This window comes from Notechis scutatus, chromosome 1 (genome assembly GCF_049901735.1).
Source record: "Notechis scutatus isolate UNSWTSFEM ecotype Mainland chromosome 1, rNotScu1.2, whole genome shotgun sequence".
NCBI lineage: Eukaryota > Metazoa > Chordata > Lepidosauria > Squamata > Elapidae > Notechis > Notechis scutatus.
The window spans coordinates 152,086,351-152,107,492 of NC_142009.1; the positions used below are offsets into that span (position 1 = coordinate 152,086,351).

The window sequence follows — 21,142 nt, forward strand, 5'->3', positions numbered from 1 at the left end:
AATATAGGTAGGCCTCATTTACTGACAGCCTCATGCAGTGGTCATTCAAAGTTATGATGATGCTGAAAAAATAACCTTGTGAATATGATGTTGATTTTTTACCTTTACAGAGTTTCTCAGTCACATATTCACAATTACAGTCAGTTAGCACAGATTGTCCAATGTCTGATTTTTTTTCCTCCCCCCCCCCAATTGCTGAGTGAAGAGATTGGAGAGAAGGGGATTAGAAACAGACACACAATGAGAAGTACCCATCAAAAGTGGTGCGATGGAGAACCTATGGCACGTGTGCCACAGCCATCTGTGCAGGCATGTGAGCCCCAGCTAAACTTACTTGCACTGCGCATGCACGCGCCTCCCAGCTGATTTTCGGCCCATTTGAGGCCATTTTCACCCTCCCAGAGGCTCGAAGGAAGCCTCTGCAGCCTCGGGAGGCCGAAAAACAGGCCTTCCGGAAATATCGGAAGTGCCAAAACGGGCCTGTTTTCAGCCTCCCAAGGCTGCAGAGGTTTTCCTCAAGCCTCCAGGAGGGCGAAAATGGCCTCAAACGGGCTGAAAATCAGCTGGGAGGTGTGCGCATGCACAGTGCAGGTAAGGGAGGGGGTGTTGCATATGCACGTGCAGGGGTGCCTGCGCTGCATTGTGGGTGCCGGCACACGCGCGCTTTTGGCACACCACAACAAAAAGTTTCGCCATCACTGGCCTAGCATGCTAGGAATTGGGAGCAAAGGACATTCTAGGAAAACAGTGTATTCCCCATTGTGTGCCTGCTTCCTCTCTTGTAATCACTTCCAGTTCGCACCTATTCGCTAGAACCAGTTGTTAACATTCTAAGCAGTTCAGAGAATCGGTTGTTAGAAGAAATTACTGGCCTAATCCTGTAAGGAAGGCAGGAAGGAAACATTCTGGTGTTGCTTACAGAAACTGCCTTTCCATTAACCCTTATTACGTTCTTGGCAGGACTAGACTTCCTATCCCTGGAACATTTCTGGAGTTTTTTCCCCCTCCTTTGCTGGTACTTTGCTTGTGTGGAGTGACCATTCAAAGTTACAATGGCACTGAAAAAAGTGACTTATGACCATTTTTCACACTTACGACTGTGGCAGCATCCCCACAGTCATGAGAAACCAGGCGAGGAGATGCGTGCCTCGATGTGAGTGATATTGAGTTGGCCACACCCAGCCAATAACATGACCATCAAGCCACATCCACCCAGTCACATGACCACCAAGCCACGCCCACCACCTAAGCCACACCCACAGAACCGGCTGTTAAAAATTTGAATCCCATCCCTGCTAAAGATATAGTTTGACAGGCAATCTCTTCTGCACCTGACCTGTCCTCTCAATGTCCATTCCCCATTGTGTGCCTATTTAGTCTCTTGTAATCTGTCCCTCTTCTATGAATACATATACAAGCATTAATTCCCTTCTTGCTAATTATCCCAGCATTGGGATTCCTTCCCAAAGGGCAAGGAAACAATGAAAGCTGAAGTAAAATTGTAAGCTCAGTTACAATTCCACTTAGAGATTGTGTTGCCAGTCTCAATTGTGGTTGTTAAATGAAGAGTCTGTATATACAGGTAGTCCTCAACATACAACCACGATGGAACTCAAAATTTATGTTGTTAAGTGAGAAATTTGTTAAGTGAATTTTGCCCTATTTTCGACTTTTCTTGCCACATTTTTGTTAAGTGAATGTGGTTTCCCCACTGACTTGGCTTGGCAGAAGGCTGCAAAAGGGGATCATATGACTCTGGGACACTGCAACTGTCATAAATGTAAGTTGTGAAGAATCCGAATGTAAATCATGTGACATGGAGATGCTACAACGGTTGTGTGATAAATAGTCATGTCACTTTTTTCAGTGTCATTGTAATGAACAGTTGTAAATCGAGGATTACCTGCACATAGGTGACACTGTATGGAAGCAAAAATTGGACTTTGAAGAAGCAGGATAGAAAAATACAATTTATACTTTTGAATTATGGTGTTGGGAAAGATCTTGAGAATGCCATGGATAACCAATAAAGCAAACTGAACACAGAATAAATCAATCTAGAGTTCTCATTTGAAGGACAACCAGACTCAAATTATATTTTGGTTACAGTATACAAAGATCCAGCTCCCTTGAGAAATCTATAATGCTGGAAGAGATGAAAGAAAAAACAAAAGCATAAACCATCATCAAGTTCAGGAATGGGCAATTAATTTTTGCAAGGGACCACATGAGAAACTGGGACAGTTATAGAGGGCCACATCTGCCACCTGCCACCATCCTGCCTGCCACCACCACCCTTGCCACAGCCATGGGCCAGATAGGGACAGACAAAGGGCTGGATGAGGGCCACATGCCATAAAATATCCAGGTCTAATCAAGATGGATGGACTTCATTACATCAGGAATAGGTGCACTTAGGATGCTTGGGGTCCAAGTTGATGACAGATTATCCTTGAGAAGGTTTATTTACATTGAGAGTTCACAATGACTTGTTGGCACATAATCAATTTATATAGACATAGGGACTAGTCTGCAAGTGTTGGTGTTTGAGGCACTGACAAAGTAAAACTTACTCGTGCTTCATTCTGTTGCAATTTTTCTTCCATACTTAAAGCTGTTGGAGAATCCAGAAGTGCAATCTAGTTAAACAGATAACACAAACTATTAGAATAACAATGTTACTGTCCTGAAAATAACTGTACAATTAATCTTTAAATGGGAGAGAAGGAGATGTATATGATGTGCATGATTTTTGTTATAGGCTACTTTTTGAGATGCACTCAAAGCATCTACAGCAGAGTTCCCCAACTTTTCTGGCTTTGCAGGCCGGCTGGAGGGTGGGCAAGTTCCACAGCAGTGGCGGGAAAGTGCATGCATATGCGCTCACCAGCTGCTCACACAAATGGGGATGCATGCACACACACATGCTCACCCACCACTTCTGTGGCCCAGTTCCAAACGGCTCAAGGCTTGATAGTGGGGTGCAGTCTGGGGGTTGGGGATCTACACAATTCTGCATAGTTGTGGAACTGCATATGCACTTACTAATTTTTCTTTCTAAAATGAAATACAATAGCAAGGAAATTAAAGAATGAATTAACTGAACTGATTGGATTATCTAAGGTGGATGTGTCCTTCTGTATGGAACGCAATCCTTATTTTGAAAGCATAATCTATTTGAAACCCCTTCAGTACTTCTGAGGAAAAAATTGTGAACTGATTTTTTTAAAAAGCAAAAGTTCTGAAGTTGTCCATCAACAGTTAGCAACTAGGCAGCGAATTAAACAGACTTATATCAGCAAGACAAAATAATTTGATTACAATTATTTGTCTTAATGGTATTTCATGTTATATACCATCTTGAGGACTCTCTTTAAGTGAAAAAGTGATAAATCAAAATTATATAAATGGCAGGCTAAAATTTAAATGATACAAGAAAAACTTCCAAATTTTTAGTGATGATATCTACTACAATATTTTGTTATCTTGGAATAACAAGCGTAACATACTTAAGTTCCTTTCTTTTTAGAATGGTGTCAAGCCTGTAAAAACAAAGGGGTTTGATGCCCCCTTCCAATGCAATCTTCTACTTGACACCACAATCAGCTTCTGAAGTTTGTACCTATAATACTACAACTTGGATTGAAATGACTGAAAAGGAATAAAGTTCATCTAGTCACAGTTTCTAAAGGATTTCAGTAACTAGATTTCCAAAAATGATTAAATTTTGCTTTACTAATATTCTGCTATGATGTTAAAAATGCAAGTAGCGACAACTTGCTATTGAGAAAATGGACGTGGCCCATATTGTATCTCTCTTTACTCCCTGCTGAATATGCATAGAAACTCTAACATAAAGTTTAGTTCTTTCAATTTCTCTACTAATCACAACATCAATTACTACTTTATAAGAAAATACACTATGTTTTTCAAGCCCAGATCTATAGTATCATCTGGCAAAGCTACTGAGGTATCAGAGACAAAGTTGTAAAGAATTACTGAAATACAGATGTAAAGAATTACAGAACAGAGAATAGTGATGTTTCAATAAGGAATTATCAAATCAAGATTTGGAACAAGTGCCACTATCATGTAATTTTTTTTTATCTTAAAGAAAGACTTGGTCAAGCTTTTTTTTTTATAGCAGAGAATGACTTTTCCTTGCATGAAAGATCAAGAGCTCATGGCTAAAATTGCTTACCTCAAATGTCAAAGGCAGAGGATCCAAATCTATTCCTTTCCTCTATGCAAAGCACAGACCACAAAACATAAGCCTCAATGTTTAGATTAAAAAAATGTGAGTTATCTATTTCTAAACTGTTTGATGACTAATTAACATATACAGTAATAGATGTATTTTGTGGATTAACCTAACATTCAACATTGCCCTAAATTGTCTCTTATCCACAGGCAAATTTTGTCAAGAAGCATTTAGTCTAGAATTGATCACATTAGTATAATTAATCACATTAGTATAATTTAAAACAGAAAATGCTATTAGAGATTGTGAAATCACTACTATCCCTAACCTGGTTCCCCTGAGCAAGCAGAGTTTTCAGTCTGGCAATTTCAGCTCGCAGTTCACGAATTAGCTTGACGTTTGGATCTTCATTAATGGTAGGTTTGTTGATTATGTTTTTAGCTCGGTTTGCATAGCGAAGGGTGCTCAATGTTTCTCCATAATTGACATCAGCAGGTGATATAGCTGAGAAAAAAGATTTCAAAATTACGTGATATCAATACCAAATTTCTCTTAAAAGTCTTAAAAGCTCCTTATGAGTAGAGAAAAAGCAAATGGTTTCTTTTGCTGCTATGGCCAGAATGGCATTTATGAAAAATTATTAGTTGTTATTTTGACACATGGCTCTAATGGGAAGTTTATTATATTTCACTAGCTTGGGACTGACTTCAGATGTCTACGAAAAGATGTGATTTCCTTACAATTTTGTAGGACCTTGAAAATTATTATGAAGAATACGATGACATAAACGGACTTTTCATTATCTGTTCTCTACTTCTATGTAGGCCCACATTAAAGCTTAGACATAAAGGTTATGTTATTAAAAATAATATAACAATATTGTATTTTCAGTACAACTGTTTAATGATCATACTGTATGCCATGCTAGTTAATGTAATCTACAGAAAACTTTTCTAAAATAGAAGAACATTCAAATAAATGAAAACACACTTACTTGCAATCATTATTGTTTTAGAATTTCCTCCTAGGCTATCTTTCAAAAGCCATGTCAACACAGAATCCCTGTAAGGCACAAATACTTGTTTTTTCTTTATAAGAGGGTTTGAGACATCCTGAGATATATCAGCTATGAAAAAAGAAACAAGCCATTTTTATAGAGGGATAGATAATGAGTTAATTCAGTTTTGCAATGAATTAAACATAAAGCAAGGGATATACCTAAGGCAGAAATTACATTTCCCAGAGTAACTAAGGATTTATTTATATTTCCTCCTTCTTTTAATCTGACACCTGTGGCACCAGTGGCATCTGCTCTCTCACTTCCAGCTAAGTCTACCAAATGTATCTTGCTGACAGTCTCGCATGGCATTTCAGTGTCAAACTTAGCCTACGGAAATATAACAAGAACAAAATACAATCAATACTCTGAATATTAAAATACTTGCTTCAAAAAGGCATGTGTAAAATGCCTGGGAATTAACATTTTGAACGTATCCAAATATTTTCATTGACAGCTCTTAAAATAAGAGTTTTCGTTTCCACAGTGAATTCCCGTTCATAAAGATAGACAACATTTCCTCTTGTTGATATAATCAGAATACTTAGACTTTGATTAGACATTCCAACATTTTTTATAGTAAAGCAAACTCTTTCATCAAGATGAGGAGTATTAATACAACATTAACAGTATTCCCCGATTCCAATTGTCTTTCCTAGCATTTGTCCTGCATGGCTCTAGGGCCCGTGTGTTTTACACTTGGCTCACCTAGTTCTTACAAAGGAAATATCAACGCAAGATGCAATGGAGAATGTTAATTTTTATCTGACTTGTAAAGGCTAATGCTTATTAGAATCGAGAAGGACAGTCTGCACTGTGATCACCCAGTTAGCTTCCAGGCTTAAGGGAGGACTAGAACATGGATCTCTCTACTCTTAATATGGCCTCTTAACCACTGCACCATACTGACTCTCATTCCCCATTTCAAATATTAGTCCAATATTTTTTTTTTTAAAACTGTGTAATTAACTGTGTAATTAACAGTAGGATTAAGCAGACAAGCAGACATGTTTAGAGTTAGGGAAAAGGCATGAAAGAAATGCTATCATTCTTCCGTGTTAAAAGTAAAAACTAAAAGAAATTCTCATATCCAGTCACAAATTGTATACATACTATACAGTTTACACATATCAGGGAAGGGTGATTGCCATTTAATTTATTAGAAAGGCAAATATTTTATTTCCTTTGTCTCAAATTAAATGACAATTGAACGAGTTGCAACTCAATAATTCAATGTAAAAAATTTCACCAACATTTTTTTTTTACCTGAGTGAAATTGATTGTGAAAATGGCATGGGATCTGCTGCTAACATCATTCATTCCAGTTGCAGCAGTGGTTCGATTTATATTCCCTCCTTCCATAAGTTCCTCTACATCGCTGTAATTTTGTACTAAGTGTTTTGACAGATCTGAAAAAAAATAAAAAATATAAGTAAGACATTTCGGTATTAATCAAACATAAGACACAAACAGATCTCAAATTAATAATACAACATTTTAAAAGCTGTTGTTAATATTCTTATAATTATTGCAAACAAATACAGAGTTTCCTCTTTTTCTTTCCTACAGTACCAAGTGGAACTGGTAACAAACTTCCTAATGGTTCTTAAACATCAGCAAAAATTTAGAACTTTCTATATCTCTGGTACTCTACTGTTCCCCCCAGCACACACACACTGTAGCTCTATCCCTTCTTGCTTCATCTTCATTTTCTCTTTTCTTTTTGCTTGAAGAAAGCCAATCCCTTTATGTAGGTTATCTTAAGTTCAGTATTCTCTTCCTATTAGTACTTCTAATTCAGTGCTACTGTAAGTAGAGAAAACAATGTAATAACTACATGGATGAATATATATACATATACATACATACATACATACACGTATGTATACTGTGTGTGTGTTGTATGTATATGTGTATGTGTGCATGTAGAGGTAGAGACAGAAGAAAGACTGCTGTGAATATAGGGATTCACAACCTTAAATATTGGGATTATCAACCTGAAAAGAAATATGCAAATTTTCTAAACATTTTTTATTCTTAAGGCACTATGACATAAACTGGAAAAGAATATATTACGCCAATTATATTCTAATAAGTGCTCTTCTATCACAACTGCCTAATTTATATGGCAGACTCATCAGTCATTTCCAATCAGTTAATAGAACATCAACTCCAGAAATAAAAAAAAACCCAGCTGAAATTCACCAAGTGATTAGGCCGAAGCTACATACATTTACTATGGATCATAAAGATTTATAACCAAGGCAGATTTTTGCATTCATACATACATGCATGTATCCAATAAATGGAACTGTATTCATTGTTTAAAACCCACCTTCAACATAAGGTCCCTCCTTTGGATGTTCACGAATTCTTAAATTATTTGTTTTTGAAGACTTGCGCCTCAGTAAATCCCTGACATGCTCATTGTAAATTTCCAGGTAACTGAAATAAGAAGTAAATGTTTCAAAGAGGTTAGAAATAAAGATCATAGCATTTTTATATATTAGGGAAAATAACAAAGAATTAGGTAACATGTTGATCGGTTCTCATGGGCAGTATTTAAGAAGGGTAAACAGGTCTACAGTAGATGGAGCAAAACAGTCAGACTATTTATGGACTCTAAACAGAACAGAATTTAAGCAGTGGATGCTTGTTTCATTTTTAAATAAAGGTGTAGAATGGTAACTCAGTTAAAAGATAAATAAATTCAGAAAGCTTTGTTTCATTTATTCTTGCAGCATATGCTGACTGTTGAAAATTCTTCCCTCCCCCTGAATAAATATGTCGTCTTGAACTAATCTTGTAATGAAGAAAAATACAGCAAACAAGGAGAAAGAGATGATATGTTGATGATGATGATGACAAAGTCAAGGAAACTGTTCTGTCCGTATATAGCCATGATATCACTACACAAGCATACCTGACCTCTGTTCGAAAGGAAGCTTCATTCCATCTTGTTTTCTCATTTATTCGTTTGAATAATCCTTCACAGATCCGAGGTATTAAACCAGTATCTCCCTACAAAAAATAATACATGGATATACTGTGAGACAAAAAAGTCACTGATACAAAAAATATTCCATTCAAAAATGGGGAACACTTGCGTTTCAACAAGTCCTTTCAATTTACAATTATTTGTATCTCTCTAAATTGTATTTTGGGTAGTGGGCAGAATTTAGTTTTTTTGTTAGAGGAGGTTGAGCAAAAGAATGAGCAAGTGTCACTTTCCCAAATTCCTTGTCAAGTCCAGAAAATCAGGAGTCCAGGTAGCTCAAATGAATATATATGTTTATTTCAAGCTTAAGCTCTCTACAAAAAACTGAACTAATAATGATAAAAACAAATTGGTGGTAGGTAACAGTCAACATAATTCAAGGTGGGCAGAACTTAGATATCTTGTGGACCCAAAGGGACTGATGACACATCTGACACCTCCCTTGGACTCAGACTGATCATTCATTATTCCCCATATAGACAATTTGGGGAAGCCAGTATCATTAAATAACTCTTCACATGTCTAGTTAGAAAATGTAAATAAACAAGTTAACTTGTTTAAAATATTTGTACGGCTACCCTGCTCAATCAAAATAACTCTGGGAAGCATATATAAAATTCTACAGAGCCTAACAAAAAGAATATAAAAGCCACATTATGTAAACCAATACACAATAATAAAATGATGATCTAAATAGAAATAACATTCTCATCTAATTGGGGCTCCAAGATATCATATCTCAAAGATTTTGACAGCCTTTCTAAATGCCATCAGGATCAGGGCCAACCATATCTTGGGAGGAAGGATGTCATATAAGATAAAGATCACCACCAAGAAGATGCATCTCCTTAGTCTCACCATATGCTTGTTTCAGTGAGGGGATCTGGAGTGCAGCCTCCCTATAGGAAAGTATGGGGTGGACAATGAAATTGTTGTTGTTTTTTAATTCTTGCTTTTATCTGTGACAGATGTTGATAGAACTCTCTACATGTAAAACATTTGTTAAAGTTATCTGTTTTCTAAAGAAAACAAATTGGGAAATATACACAATTAAAAAGGCATCAACTTATAAGAAGTATATTCTGAAATGAGTAACTTACAGCATTTCCCATCATTGTATAAGACTTCCCAGATCCAGTCTGTCCATAGGCAAAAATACAAGCATTATAACCTTCAAAGGCAGATTGGAGGACATCAATTCCAAGGTTGTTAAATACCTGGGGATCCAAGAATGACAGGTAATAAAATACAATTTCAAAATATAATTTACAGTATGCTTTTCATACATTTCTATAAAGTATTACAATCATTTTAATACAATGAACTGTAAGAACAGTAACTTAGCAAGCATTTATTAGAGATGGTCAGTTCAAATATTTATTTAGAAATATAATTCATATAATTTCCCAAGTGCACAGTAAGCAACATACAGCCTTTTATAATATAATCTTGGATGCTCTTCTTAAGAGTCAGGTCAGGTTCCTTATTTCTTTTTCCTTTTTATTGTTAGATTTACAACTCTCTTGAAAAAAATATTTATTTTTTTAATTATAATAGGGATATGAAAATATTGCAAAGAATATGTCTTAACATTCACAACTTGTCACCCAAGAAGCTTACATGAATATTATACAGGTTAAACTTAAGGTCATTAATGTGGAAGTAACAATTTATGCTTTTGGACTCATGCCCAGGTTAATTATTGATAAAACTGAAACATCTGTTCAAAAACTATAAACATGATTTATCTTCCTTTACATACACAAGGAAAGAAAAATCCAATGCAACACATCAGAATTCTTTTTTTTTTTTAAAGACCACAATAGTTTTTAAGCAAAAGTTTCAAAGCAGTTAACAGACATTTTGTGATAGAATTGCAGGTTTACATGATTTAATACTGCTGGCCAAACAGAACAGAAGATCACAGTGGAAAAAAATGTGTATGTGTGCCTACAAATGGAAATGTATATACCTACAAATGTGCATGGCCAACACATGTAGGTAATTTTGTACATACTAAACAACTGAAATAAGCAGTTTTAAAATGATCTCTCAAACACTCACACAGTAAACATTGGCATTATGTTTTTACTTTGAGTATCATTAATGTCAGCAGCCTACCATTTCCTGAGATGCATAGTTTGAATTTTCAGGATCAGCTGAGAAGTAGGAGAAATCATATGTAAACGTTTTTGTTCGTTCTCTTCCCAAGTCCCCAGTTCCTCCCTCTGGGATCTAATAAGTGGATGAACAAATGAATTACCACTGCATTCTATATTAAGATAATCACTGTACATTTCTTTTTAAAATGTGACGTGAATATGTAGTGAGGGTGAATATGCTAGTGGATATTTTAAATATTTAAAAATACTTCAAGAAAAGCAATTTTCAAAAATTTATCCTCCACTACTCACCTCCTATATTATTAATATATTCATTAATTTTATTCTATAGAGTCCCCACCTGCACTTGTTTATCATGAAGATTGGCAAATTACTCCTACCATTTTCAAGAACACAGCCAAACTCAGATGAATAGAATGAGGTGATTGAGATACATTTCTTTTGAAATTAATGGACTGATTCAATAGATATTCCTGCCTTTTATCTTTTACATTAAGATTACAGAACTAACAGAAGTAAAATAGAAAAAGAAAAAAAGAAAAAGGAGAATTAAATTCCTAATTATTACAATTAGAAAGCCCTTTGAATGGGAGAAAATGAATTTTAAAAAGCATATAAAATTAACATGCCGTACATATTTAGTTGCTTACTAAATCCAGGTTAAATATATTGAAATTCTAATTGAATTGACGAAGATGGGCAAGATGCAATCTGCAAGGAGCAGCTAACTCTATTTTGTGACCATTGACACATATTACCCAGTTTCTCATGAGTTATTGATATGAACCAAAACATAGGATGTGCTAATATCTCTGGATAAACTAACCACAGCTATAACAAAGTACCATCCCCAGATGAAAAGACTCAAGCCTACTTATTTGTTTGATATCCTGGTTATCATAATACCAGCCTTTATGCCTTCCAAACATCAAAGACAAGAAAGAAAGTGTTCAGGAGCCCTCTAGAGTTTGGTATAAAATGCGCAGCAGTATAAGTGTTTTAAATAAACAAACTATTAGTGTATAAAAATTACCACTTCCCTATATCAGGTACTACTAAATTCTTCAAATCTTTTGTTTTTCTTTTATGATAGCAATAGCACTTAGACTTATATACTGCTTCAGTGCTTTACAGTAATCTCTAAGTGGTTTACAGAGTCAGCAACAATTTGGGTCATCATTTTACCGAGCTTGGAAGGATGGAAGGCTGAGTCAACCTTGAGCCAGTGAGAATCGAACTGCCAAACTGCACAATTAGCCTGCAGTACTGCAGTCTAACCACTGCGCCACGACGACTCTCATCCTGATCCTCTGATTTTAAATTCTGATGGTGATTTGTCTGCTACATTTTGTTAAGAAAAGAACCAGAATGACAAACTAAAATAAAAAATGTTTTCATTGTGGTTGAATATACTCACTTTTAAGTTTGTGATTTGTGTTTGATTTTTCTCCATCGAAATAATAAACTTAGCATCCAGCTCTTGTTCCCTGTAGAGTAAAATACTATAGTAAAGTAACATCATGACAACTTTATTATGACCAGACACCAAGCAAACATTTTATCATCTTCAAGTTCACTCAAATATATTGAGGTAGGTATCTGATACAATAGTGTTGATCTTCTAAACAGCACACACTTGTTGCTAAGAAGCCAAAATCGACAATTAGAAGGTAACTTTGGAATTTCAGTCTGCTGTAAAATAACTTATATAAATTCAGATAAATTCTGCGTTCCTCCAGGCAATTTCTTAAAGAGCAGCTGAAGTAGCATAGAAAGACGTGTTCCATAGATTTAATTTCATCTGAATCACATGGGCATAACATTTAATAGAATTTTGCTGAATCTGCTCTCCAAGATTACTGAAGGGAGACCATTACATAAATCATAACATAAATTGTATGAAGCAAATCTGTTCTCCCGTGTCTACTTATTTTACATTTTTTCACTGCATGGCCTCTATGATGTTCCTTAGCATCTCTTGAGAAGTCTTCACTTGCTTTGAAATGCAGTACAATAAGGTCACTGTCTAAATTGAATCGTACTACAGTTCAATAGTTTCTCCAGCTAATCTGTTCTAAGTTCCCCTACTCTTCGTGCCAAAATACAATTCTATCTGCCTTAAGGTTTCTACTCACTTTAACTTCCCTAAAAGATGGGGAAAACATGCTCTCAGAAAATCAAAAAGAGAGGACCAAAGAATGGAATTTGGTTAGAATTCTGTCCATATATCAAAATATTAATATTGAAAATAATACACCACGATATTAAATAAACATGGAGTACCACAGGAAGTACAGGGAGGAGAAATGTGAAAGTGCAAGAGTAGGAAGGGTATATTATTGTTAGTAATGCTGATTATATTAATTTTAGTGAGTATATTATTGTTAGTAATGCTGATTATATTAATTTTAGTGAGGAAGTTCTGGGTAAATTATTTAGATTAACTGTGCTATATATTTATACAAATTATCTGATCTTGATAAAATATATACTTTCTTGAAAGTGGACAAATGGGATTGTCCAGAAATAACGTCATTAGCAATACTATGAGACAGTGAGGAAGAAAGGATCGAGATCAAGCTGTGGCAGGACACAAATAAGGCTGTAATTTGCTTCAAGGTTAAGAGTTTTGTGTTTGCCAGGTTTCATGCAAATAGCTGGAAGGTTCTGAGATAAAGACACCTGTGAGCAAGCACATCTGTCTTCTAGTTCAAGAACTAGGAGGAGCAGCATAGTCAGAGAGAAGAGTTCTCATCTGTTAGTTCATATGTTTTGGTGTGGATTGAAGGTGCTATATGTTCAAGGAGCAACAACTGAAGCTGTGGTAGAAAGCAGGCAATGTGGCTGGAAGGAAGATTCCTGAAGAAAGGAGGAATGTACATCTGAAAACCCAGCAGGAGAAAGCAGCGTTAGAAAGTGAGGTTTGCAGAGAAACTGGCTGCAGCGAGTAATAGAGTGGCACTGGAAAATGTATGGAAAAGTGTGGCCAAGGTGCTGGCTTTTTAAGAGGTTCAGAAAAAGCTCTTTTTGCCTCTTTCACTCTCTTCTCTAGCCAAGAGTGGATAGGGAAAGCACTACTAAGCTAATAGTTAACAAAGCCATGATTAAATTTAGCAGCTATATGAAAATGGAACTCCTAAGTATATTACTTGGCTGAGATCACTGTACACAGAAATATAAACACCATTTACTTTATTTGCCCTGTAACAATAACACATGACTTTGACAGAACACTGTGTATGTCTGCATTAATTCCTGTGTCATTCCTACCCTCTGACACAGACCATCAGATACACAGAAATATGGGGTGGCTGGTGGATGTTCCTTGCTCTGCCTTGTTCTCTTATTAACAATTATGTTTGAGCAAATACAGCATCAGCATAAGCCGTAAGAATGAGGAATGGGAAGAATTTATAGGTAGTCCTTGACTTATAATTGTTTATTTAATGATGGTTCAAAGTTACAGTGGCCTCAGAAAACATGACTTATGCACCATCCTAGAAGTTAGGATCATTGCACCCCACGCCCAGTGATGTGAGTGCAATTCAGATGCTTGGAAAGCACCTTGCATTTACAATGGTTGTAGTGTCTTGTGGTCACAGGAGCACAATTTTTAATTTAACCAGCTGGCTTCTGACAAAAAAGTTCAATTGGAGAAGCTAGAATCCCTTTATGGCCACATGATTTGCTTAATGATTGCAATGATTCATCCAATGATAAAAATTAGATCCAGTCACTGCAGGACTTAGCAACCAAAATTCCAGTCCTAACTGTGGTTTAGAACAGGTATCTATGCTCCAGGCATTTGTTTTTTTGTGGCTGTTAAGATATAACAAGTAGGGTTTATGGGGGTATGGACAGGTAGTACAGGGAAATGAAGCAAAAGAAATTAGAGTAATAAAATACAAAGTGACTGTATTCTTTATTGAAAGATGGGCTAGAAAAACATTTGCTGGGCTGCAATGAGTTTTTAAGACAATGGAAGAATAAAACTGCTCAAATATGCTTGGAGCTCAAGTCCAACTGGAAAAGTCCTATGGAGATGATTCAGTCTACTTTTGTGAGATTATCTATACTGAGCTCACCACTCAGCAGCTCTTGATACCATTCATCTGTTATTCCCTGGAATATCTCCAAGGGCTGGGAACAGAAGATACTCTTTTACAAACTCTGCTCTTCCCTGAGGGGAAGTATCCAATTAGTGTTAGTCGAGAGAAGTAGTGTTTTCTTGGTTACAGCCCTCTTTCTTTGGAACAGCGAATTTCCTGAGATCAGAATAGCTCCCACCCTGTTGTAACAGATTTTATGAAATCTGTTATAATCTAACTTTTCAAAATATAGGAGCAGTGATAAGTAGTGTGATCCTGTCATAGTTTCATGGTTGACACTTAGGGTACCAAAGTTTTGTAATTATAATTTGTCGTGTTTATTTTGAATTTTAACATCACTTGTATAAGTGAGGTATATAAACTGCTCAGAGTCTCTTTGGAATGGAGTGGCATACAAACACTAACGAATATTTTTTAAAAGTGCTGGTCATCCAGATACAAACATAAGTGGAAGAAACCAATTATCTATATCCATTTCACTCTTGCTTTAGGGTGGAAACAGCCCAGAAACTGCTTAGTTGTCCATATCAATCACCATACAGGGAGAGAGAAAGACATGAAGTGTGCTATAGCATTGACTTTCAGAGCTCTTTAACATGACTGATTGTGGCATATGGCTGGAGCAACTAGTGGTATGGAACTGGAAAGACAATATTACCTGGCTTTACCTGCAGGGCTAGAATCAAAAAGTTGTAATGGGAAACTTCTATTTGGAAACTTTGTATTTAAATTAGGGGACTCGCAGATTTTTTTTTATTTGACTTGATATTCAAATCGCTGGAGGTGTTTATCCAGCTGTTGGTTTCACTGATGTCTTAGTGACACTCAAATCCTTTCTACTTGAATAAGGAAAGACTATGTATGTGGTTAAAAGTTGCTTGGAAACATTAATGGAATGGATGGGGTCCAAAAAACACAAGTTGAATCCATATTAGATGGAATAATTGAGTAATTTTGTTTTCAAGCTCTGAGCATTAGGAAAGCTTCCTCTAATAGATGAGAGCACTTTCCTTCCAATAGAACAATTGCATATCTTAAATATTCTCGATGCTTATCTGTTACTAAAGGCAGGGTTGGCCTCAATACTAAAGAAGCCCTATGTTTAGTCTTGGCTAAGGAACCACCTTCAACTCTGTGCTGTATCCTGAAGGCTAAATCCTAGCCTCCAGGATATGTGCCCTGGTAATTATCCTATTAGCTTATTATTATATTCAGTATATAGGACTAGCCTTGAAGATGTTTCAGAAGCTTCAAATGGTGATCAATTCTTAAGGGGGACGTCTAAACAAAATCACAGAACATTAAACACGAAAGCACTCCCTCCATGAAGTTCAATCTATGCATTGATCTTCTTGAGAGATATTACTTGTTGTTCTACCAGAAGGTTTAGCTCACCAGATCCTGAGCAGTGTCTCCTCAGATGATGTTAATAACACTGGACTATTAATGGTTGTTTTTTTTTATTAATTATAGACTTCCATAATTGGAGAGGCAATTTTGGAACTCTCTCCTAAGGGACATTCAGCTAGTTTCTATGCTGTCTTCTGTATAAAAACAAATGAAGATAGGGATGTACAACTATTTCAATCCAAAACAGACAAACGTTGCCAATGCTTCCTTTAAGAAAATGCACTTTTTCCTGCCCTCATTAGAATAAGCGTGCAGGTCTGTTATTTTGAGTAACAGTGATTTGGAAGCAGAATCAGGATACAATTTTTTTTTGCACCTGTCAACACCTCCTTAACTCAAACATGTATTTTTCTGAGACCCTGCAGCTGCTATGTAAGTCAAGGATAAGACAGTTTCTTTAAGGAGAGGCTGACAAATAAAATGAGCATGCCCACATCCAACTTCTTCTGCTTTGTATTAAAATACTTGCATATCACTAATTACAGACATCCCTGATTACCCAGACATTTTAAGAGCCATCAAGAACTAATATTTTGCTTTTCTGTACAATACAAAAACCACCTCTAATTTTTTTGTGTATTATCTTTAAGCATTCTCTTCTTGTGATGATTTTAAGTCTATTTTGCATTCTCGTAAACTGATCAAAACTCTATTAAAAGGAATGGTATAAAATAAGAAAAATAGTTAATATCTAGAACTGTTTCAAAGAAATCAAGACAACAAAGTCCTTTTCTTTTTTAAAAAAAAAAAATCAAAGCTATAGAAATAACACCTGTCAGTTTTATCAGAAAATCCTCAATATAAGTTTATCTAAGAAGTTACATATGGCATCGCTATGTAGAATTTGCTCAAAGAAATTGACTTTTCACTTGTTGCAACATACATTTCTTTCCATAATAATGTAGGTAGATAAATAATCTGGGGAAAGCAAAAACAATCATGGATTTGAATCTTAATTTCATTCCTCACAAAAATTTCTATCTTCTCTTTCCTTTAGTTCCCTGTGTTCACATTAACCTTTTTAGAAAGTTTTTCAAGATCGGAAGAGAAAAAACATTCAGAGAATTGGATTTGGTCATCTGAGGTGTTTCTAACCTCTTGCAATGCTTTACCTCACATATTTAAGAGAGACTTGATTTTTCAGAGGTTTTGAATGGCTTGCATTGCAGGTAGCTATACAATATGACAGAATTGAAATTTTCTTTTTAAGATTGCTGTTTATAAATTTAAGGAACCAAATCTTGGAAATTATATTGCTTTCTTCATTTTTCATACAGTTATTTTGGTGAAAATTTTTAATAGCCAATTTTTATGTGTCAGGGATCTAATTTTTATTTTGACCTATTTTATACTCCTAAATAATCCTTCAGAAATTCTGAGACTATATTCCTAGGTGTTTTCTTGAGTCTTACTTTCAAACCTTTCTTCAAGGAATAGGAAAAACAGTTTACGGTACTTCATTGTAGTTGACTATCAAGCTGAGTTATAAATGTCTTTCTGCCACAATATAATTTGTTGTACCGAATTCTGTAACCATCAGAATACAACTGCCCAGCTTATAATCAATACTATAATCAATGGGCAAATTCCTCAAGGATATTCCTCCTTGACACGTTATAATAAAGTAGTATTTCAAAAAAAGTTACAAGAAGCAACAAAGCTTCAGGGTTACAATTCCAGTTAATTTTATAATAGATAAATAACTTCCTTTGCCTCCATTACTGACACTGCATTACTAACAAGGCCATAAAGACTAGCCTTGACCTTTTGCTATTGATTAGAAAAGGATAATAAGATACTGGATTGCAATTGAAAAATTAAATGGGTAGAAAACCAACAGACCAAAACCAACAATACACATCCCAAACCCCATTTATCAAAAGTAGTAACAGAGAAAAAATAAATTAATACAAGGTACATCAAAAACTACATGCATAAAATGCATATTTACAAAGTAGGCTTTTTCTAGAAAGAAAAAGCTACGGGAATATTTGCAACCTACTAATATAAAAGACTGATGCACAAAATATGTTGGTGATACAAAAAAACCAAGAAAGTCAGGGGGGAATTGGGGGCACACAATACTGCAGCATTCCATAATAGTTTCCTTTGATTTGATCCTATTGGCTTTAAGAATACATTTTCTTGGCACTAGTGTAGAATTAACCTGCTATTATTACCCTCTGGGATTTTATTTAAGTGCCAATTGCAGTTTAACCCTTATATTTTCTTTTGAGTCTCTGATTCAAGTACTAAGTAGGTTCTGCTCCCTCATTGGGCATATTCTGTAGATGATCAGCAAAAAAGGTTACCAGACCTTTAGCATACATGTAATCCTTGAGTTACAACCACAACTGAGCCCAAAATTTATGTTGCTAAGTGAAACATTTGTTAAGTGAGTTTGCCTCATTTTATGACTTTTTTGCCACAGTTGTTAAGTGAATCATTGCATTTGTTAAGTTAGTAACATAACTGTTAAGTGATTTTGCTTGTCAGGAAAGGTTGCAAATACTGATCGCATGATCCTGGGACACTGCAACTGTGATAAGTATGTGGCAATTGCCAAGCCTCTGAATTTTGATCACATGACCATGGGGATGCTGCAATGGTTGTAACTGTGAAAAACAGTCATAAGTTCCTTTTTTCAGTGCCATTGTAACTTTGAGCGGTCACTAAATGAAATGTTGTAAATCGGGGACCAACTGTATTAAAACTAGGGATTGAAAATATAAAAATGCAAGGAATAAACCAAGTACATAAAATAATGGTGACTTTAATAAATTCATTTACAGGCAAGTGATAATTATTTAAGAATTACATTAATAGAGGTTGAAATAAGCATCTAAATCTGGCAATTTTTAAAGCAATTATTTCACAATTTGTAGCATCACTTGATATTGTTTCTAATTAGCCTATTGTCCTTATTTTTCTATGACTTAAGATGTCATCAATAGTTCATTAATGTCTTATATCTAATTATTTACGGTATTCTTTGATGAAACAGTAAGATGAATTTGAAAGGCTCAATAAATCAGATACTTCTGTTGCTTTTACATATATATAGAAAAGCATGGTTTGCTTAATCTTCATTTATTGAATAGATCACAACATAAAAAAGGATGAGGAAACCTCAAAATCTCAACTGTCTAAAACAAAATCAAGAAGACACATAATTTTTTTTCTCACTGTTCTCATTTGCTTTTCTGAATTTTTATTCACTACAGGAAAATCTCATAGTCAAGAACTATTGTAAACTTTGGAGAGAAAAAAGTGCAATCAAAACAGCTCTATTACTCTACTAGAGTTATCGGTAATTTCACCACAAAAAGATTCTCTTATTTGAGGAATTTGCCTATAAATACAATTTATTCTGGAATACATTGAAACTTTTATGCAAGTATGAGGATTTAAAAAAAAAATTCTGACAGTTGGTTCTCCACATAATCCATTATCAAACTGAAATGAATTAAAGGTAGCCAACAAGAAGCAATCAGTTGTTTACTGGTTTTCTGTTATGGGAAAATGAAAGCTAAACAAATATCACAATTACATTTTTGGTGGAATCTTACAAGTATCATGCTTTGCTGAAGTTGTCCTTATACACATTAAAAAAAGCAGTTATCTTCTGAACAGAAAATATTTTAATGGTTAAGAAATATGCCTGGTAGTGTCTTATACAGACAGTCCTCATTCTTATGACTACAACTGAGCCCAGATTTTATGTTTCTAAGTGAGACATTTGTTAAGTGAATCTTGCCCCATTTTAAGACCTTTCTTGCCACACTTGTTAAGCGCATCACGGAAATTGTTATATTAGTCACATGGTTGTTAAAGACAATGAAATCTGTCTTCCCCATTGCCTTTGCTTGTCAGAAGATCACAAAAGGGGAATCACATGACCCCGGGACATTGCAATAGTCATAAACTGACCCAGCTTTCCATCCTTCTGAGGTCAGTAAAATGAGGACCCAAATTATTGGGGGCAATATGCTGACTCTGTAAACCGCTTAGAGAGGCTTGTGAAGCGGTATATAAGTTTAAATGCTATTGCTAAATATGAGTCAGTTGCCAAGCTCCTGAATTTTGATCTCATGACCATGGGGACCACGGCTGTTAAGTGTGAAAAAAAATGGTCACAAGTCCCTTTTTTCAATGCCCTGTCGTAACTTTGAATGGTCCCTGAACAAACCATTGTAAGTCGAAGCCTACCTGTATAAATGTATGCTTTGAAGTCCTGCCCCCTCATCTGTGCCCATGTGAAATCAGACTTTTTTTGAAAAGCCAAACTTTCTTGTGCCTTTACTCTTTACTTATGTAGAAGGGGAAGGGCAGGAAACGATACCTTTATCCTACCAAGAAGTAAACACCCATTAAACGCTACAAAAGGAGAACGGGGGCTTCATTTCCACCTGCTCACCGTCAGGCCTCGAGTAGCCTTGTTGTTTATTTGGCTATCCAGTGTCACGCTGGAAGTGCGCCAGTTCAAAGCGGCCAAGCGAAGCAGGCAAACCCATCACCCTCGGAGGTGCTCAGTCCCTGCCGGGCCGCAAGAAAATAAGAAACACCCGCCAAGGCTCTCCTGTCGCGGAGCCTGGAGGAGGAAGAGGAGAGAAGGGGCTCGCTCTCTCACCTGTGGTTTATGGGCCTGACTCGGACAGCCACCTTCACCGAGGCCATGGCGCATGCCCTGGTCGCGAGCGAGGCCCCCCCCTTCGCCTGTTCCCCCGATGGGGAGACCCACTTTCCCCAGAGACGAGCAATTCCCCCGCGGCTCAACGGGTCACATCCCTGCGAGGGCCGAGTGTGTGTGTGCGTGTGGTGTGGGAAGGTCTCTGGCTCTATCTGCCTCCACCTCCCGCTCGACGGCCCGGGATTGGGAGCGGGAACAGGACTGCCCTCCTGGCGCCCAAGGCACGGCGCTGCTGACGCGGCGGCTCCGCTCCGCGGCCGACTTCCCCGCGCAGGGCTGGCGTAAGGATACCGCCGAGGGACAAACGGTGAGCGGACGGATCGCCCGGCCCTCGTCCAAATGGAATTCTTCTCTCCGAGCTAATTCTGATGATTCTAATCCGCCACACATACATATCCACACGGTCAATTTCATCCGTACAGGGGTCAGCCGCAGGCCCCCATGTAAATAAAATGGCTTTTACTTTTTACCACACTTCCCCTTTGAACGGACAAGCTCAGCGAGGGCGCCTTTAAAAGGCACTATTCCCACTATTCCTCTCAAGCAAGCCCGCT

At 36.5% G+C, this 21,142-nt stretch overlaps 1 protein-coding gene across 4 annotated transcripts in view; it reads right to left on the minus strand.

Moving 5' to 3' along the window:
• Positions 1-20,707, minus strand: part of KIF16B (kinesin family member 16B) — a 150,482-nt gene extending 129,775 nt beyond the window's left edge. For all 4 annotated transcript variants that reach the window (XM_026668491.2, XM_026668490.2, XM_026668486.2 and 1 more), the window contains exons 1-11: positions 20,529-20,707; positions 11,797-11,866; positions 10,378-10,491; positions 9,357-9,473; positions 8,182-8,279; positions 7,594-7,703; positions 6,525-6,667; positions 5,420-5,588; positions 5,196-5,327; positions 4,530-4,705; positions 2,574-2,639 (exon numbers count right to left, since the gene is read on the minus strand). In XM_026668491.2, the coding sequence (XP_026524276.1) occupies positions 2,574-2,639; positions 4,530-4,705; positions 5,196-5,327; positions 5,420-5,588; positions 6,525-6,667; positions 7,594-7,703; positions 8,182-8,279; positions 9,357-9,473; positions 10,378-10,491; positions 11,797-11,866; positions 20,529-20,575 (1,242 nt within the window). In that variant the 5' untranslated portion in view covers positions 20,576-20,707. The remainder of the gene's footprint in view (positions 1-2,573; positions 2,640-4,529; positions 4,706-5,195; positions 5,328-5,419; positions 5,589-6,524; positions 6,668-7,593; positions 7,704-8,181; positions 8,280-9,356; positions 9,474-10,377; positions 10,492-11,796; positions 11,867-20,528) is intronic.
• Positions 20,708-21,142: the final 435 nt, after the last annotated feature.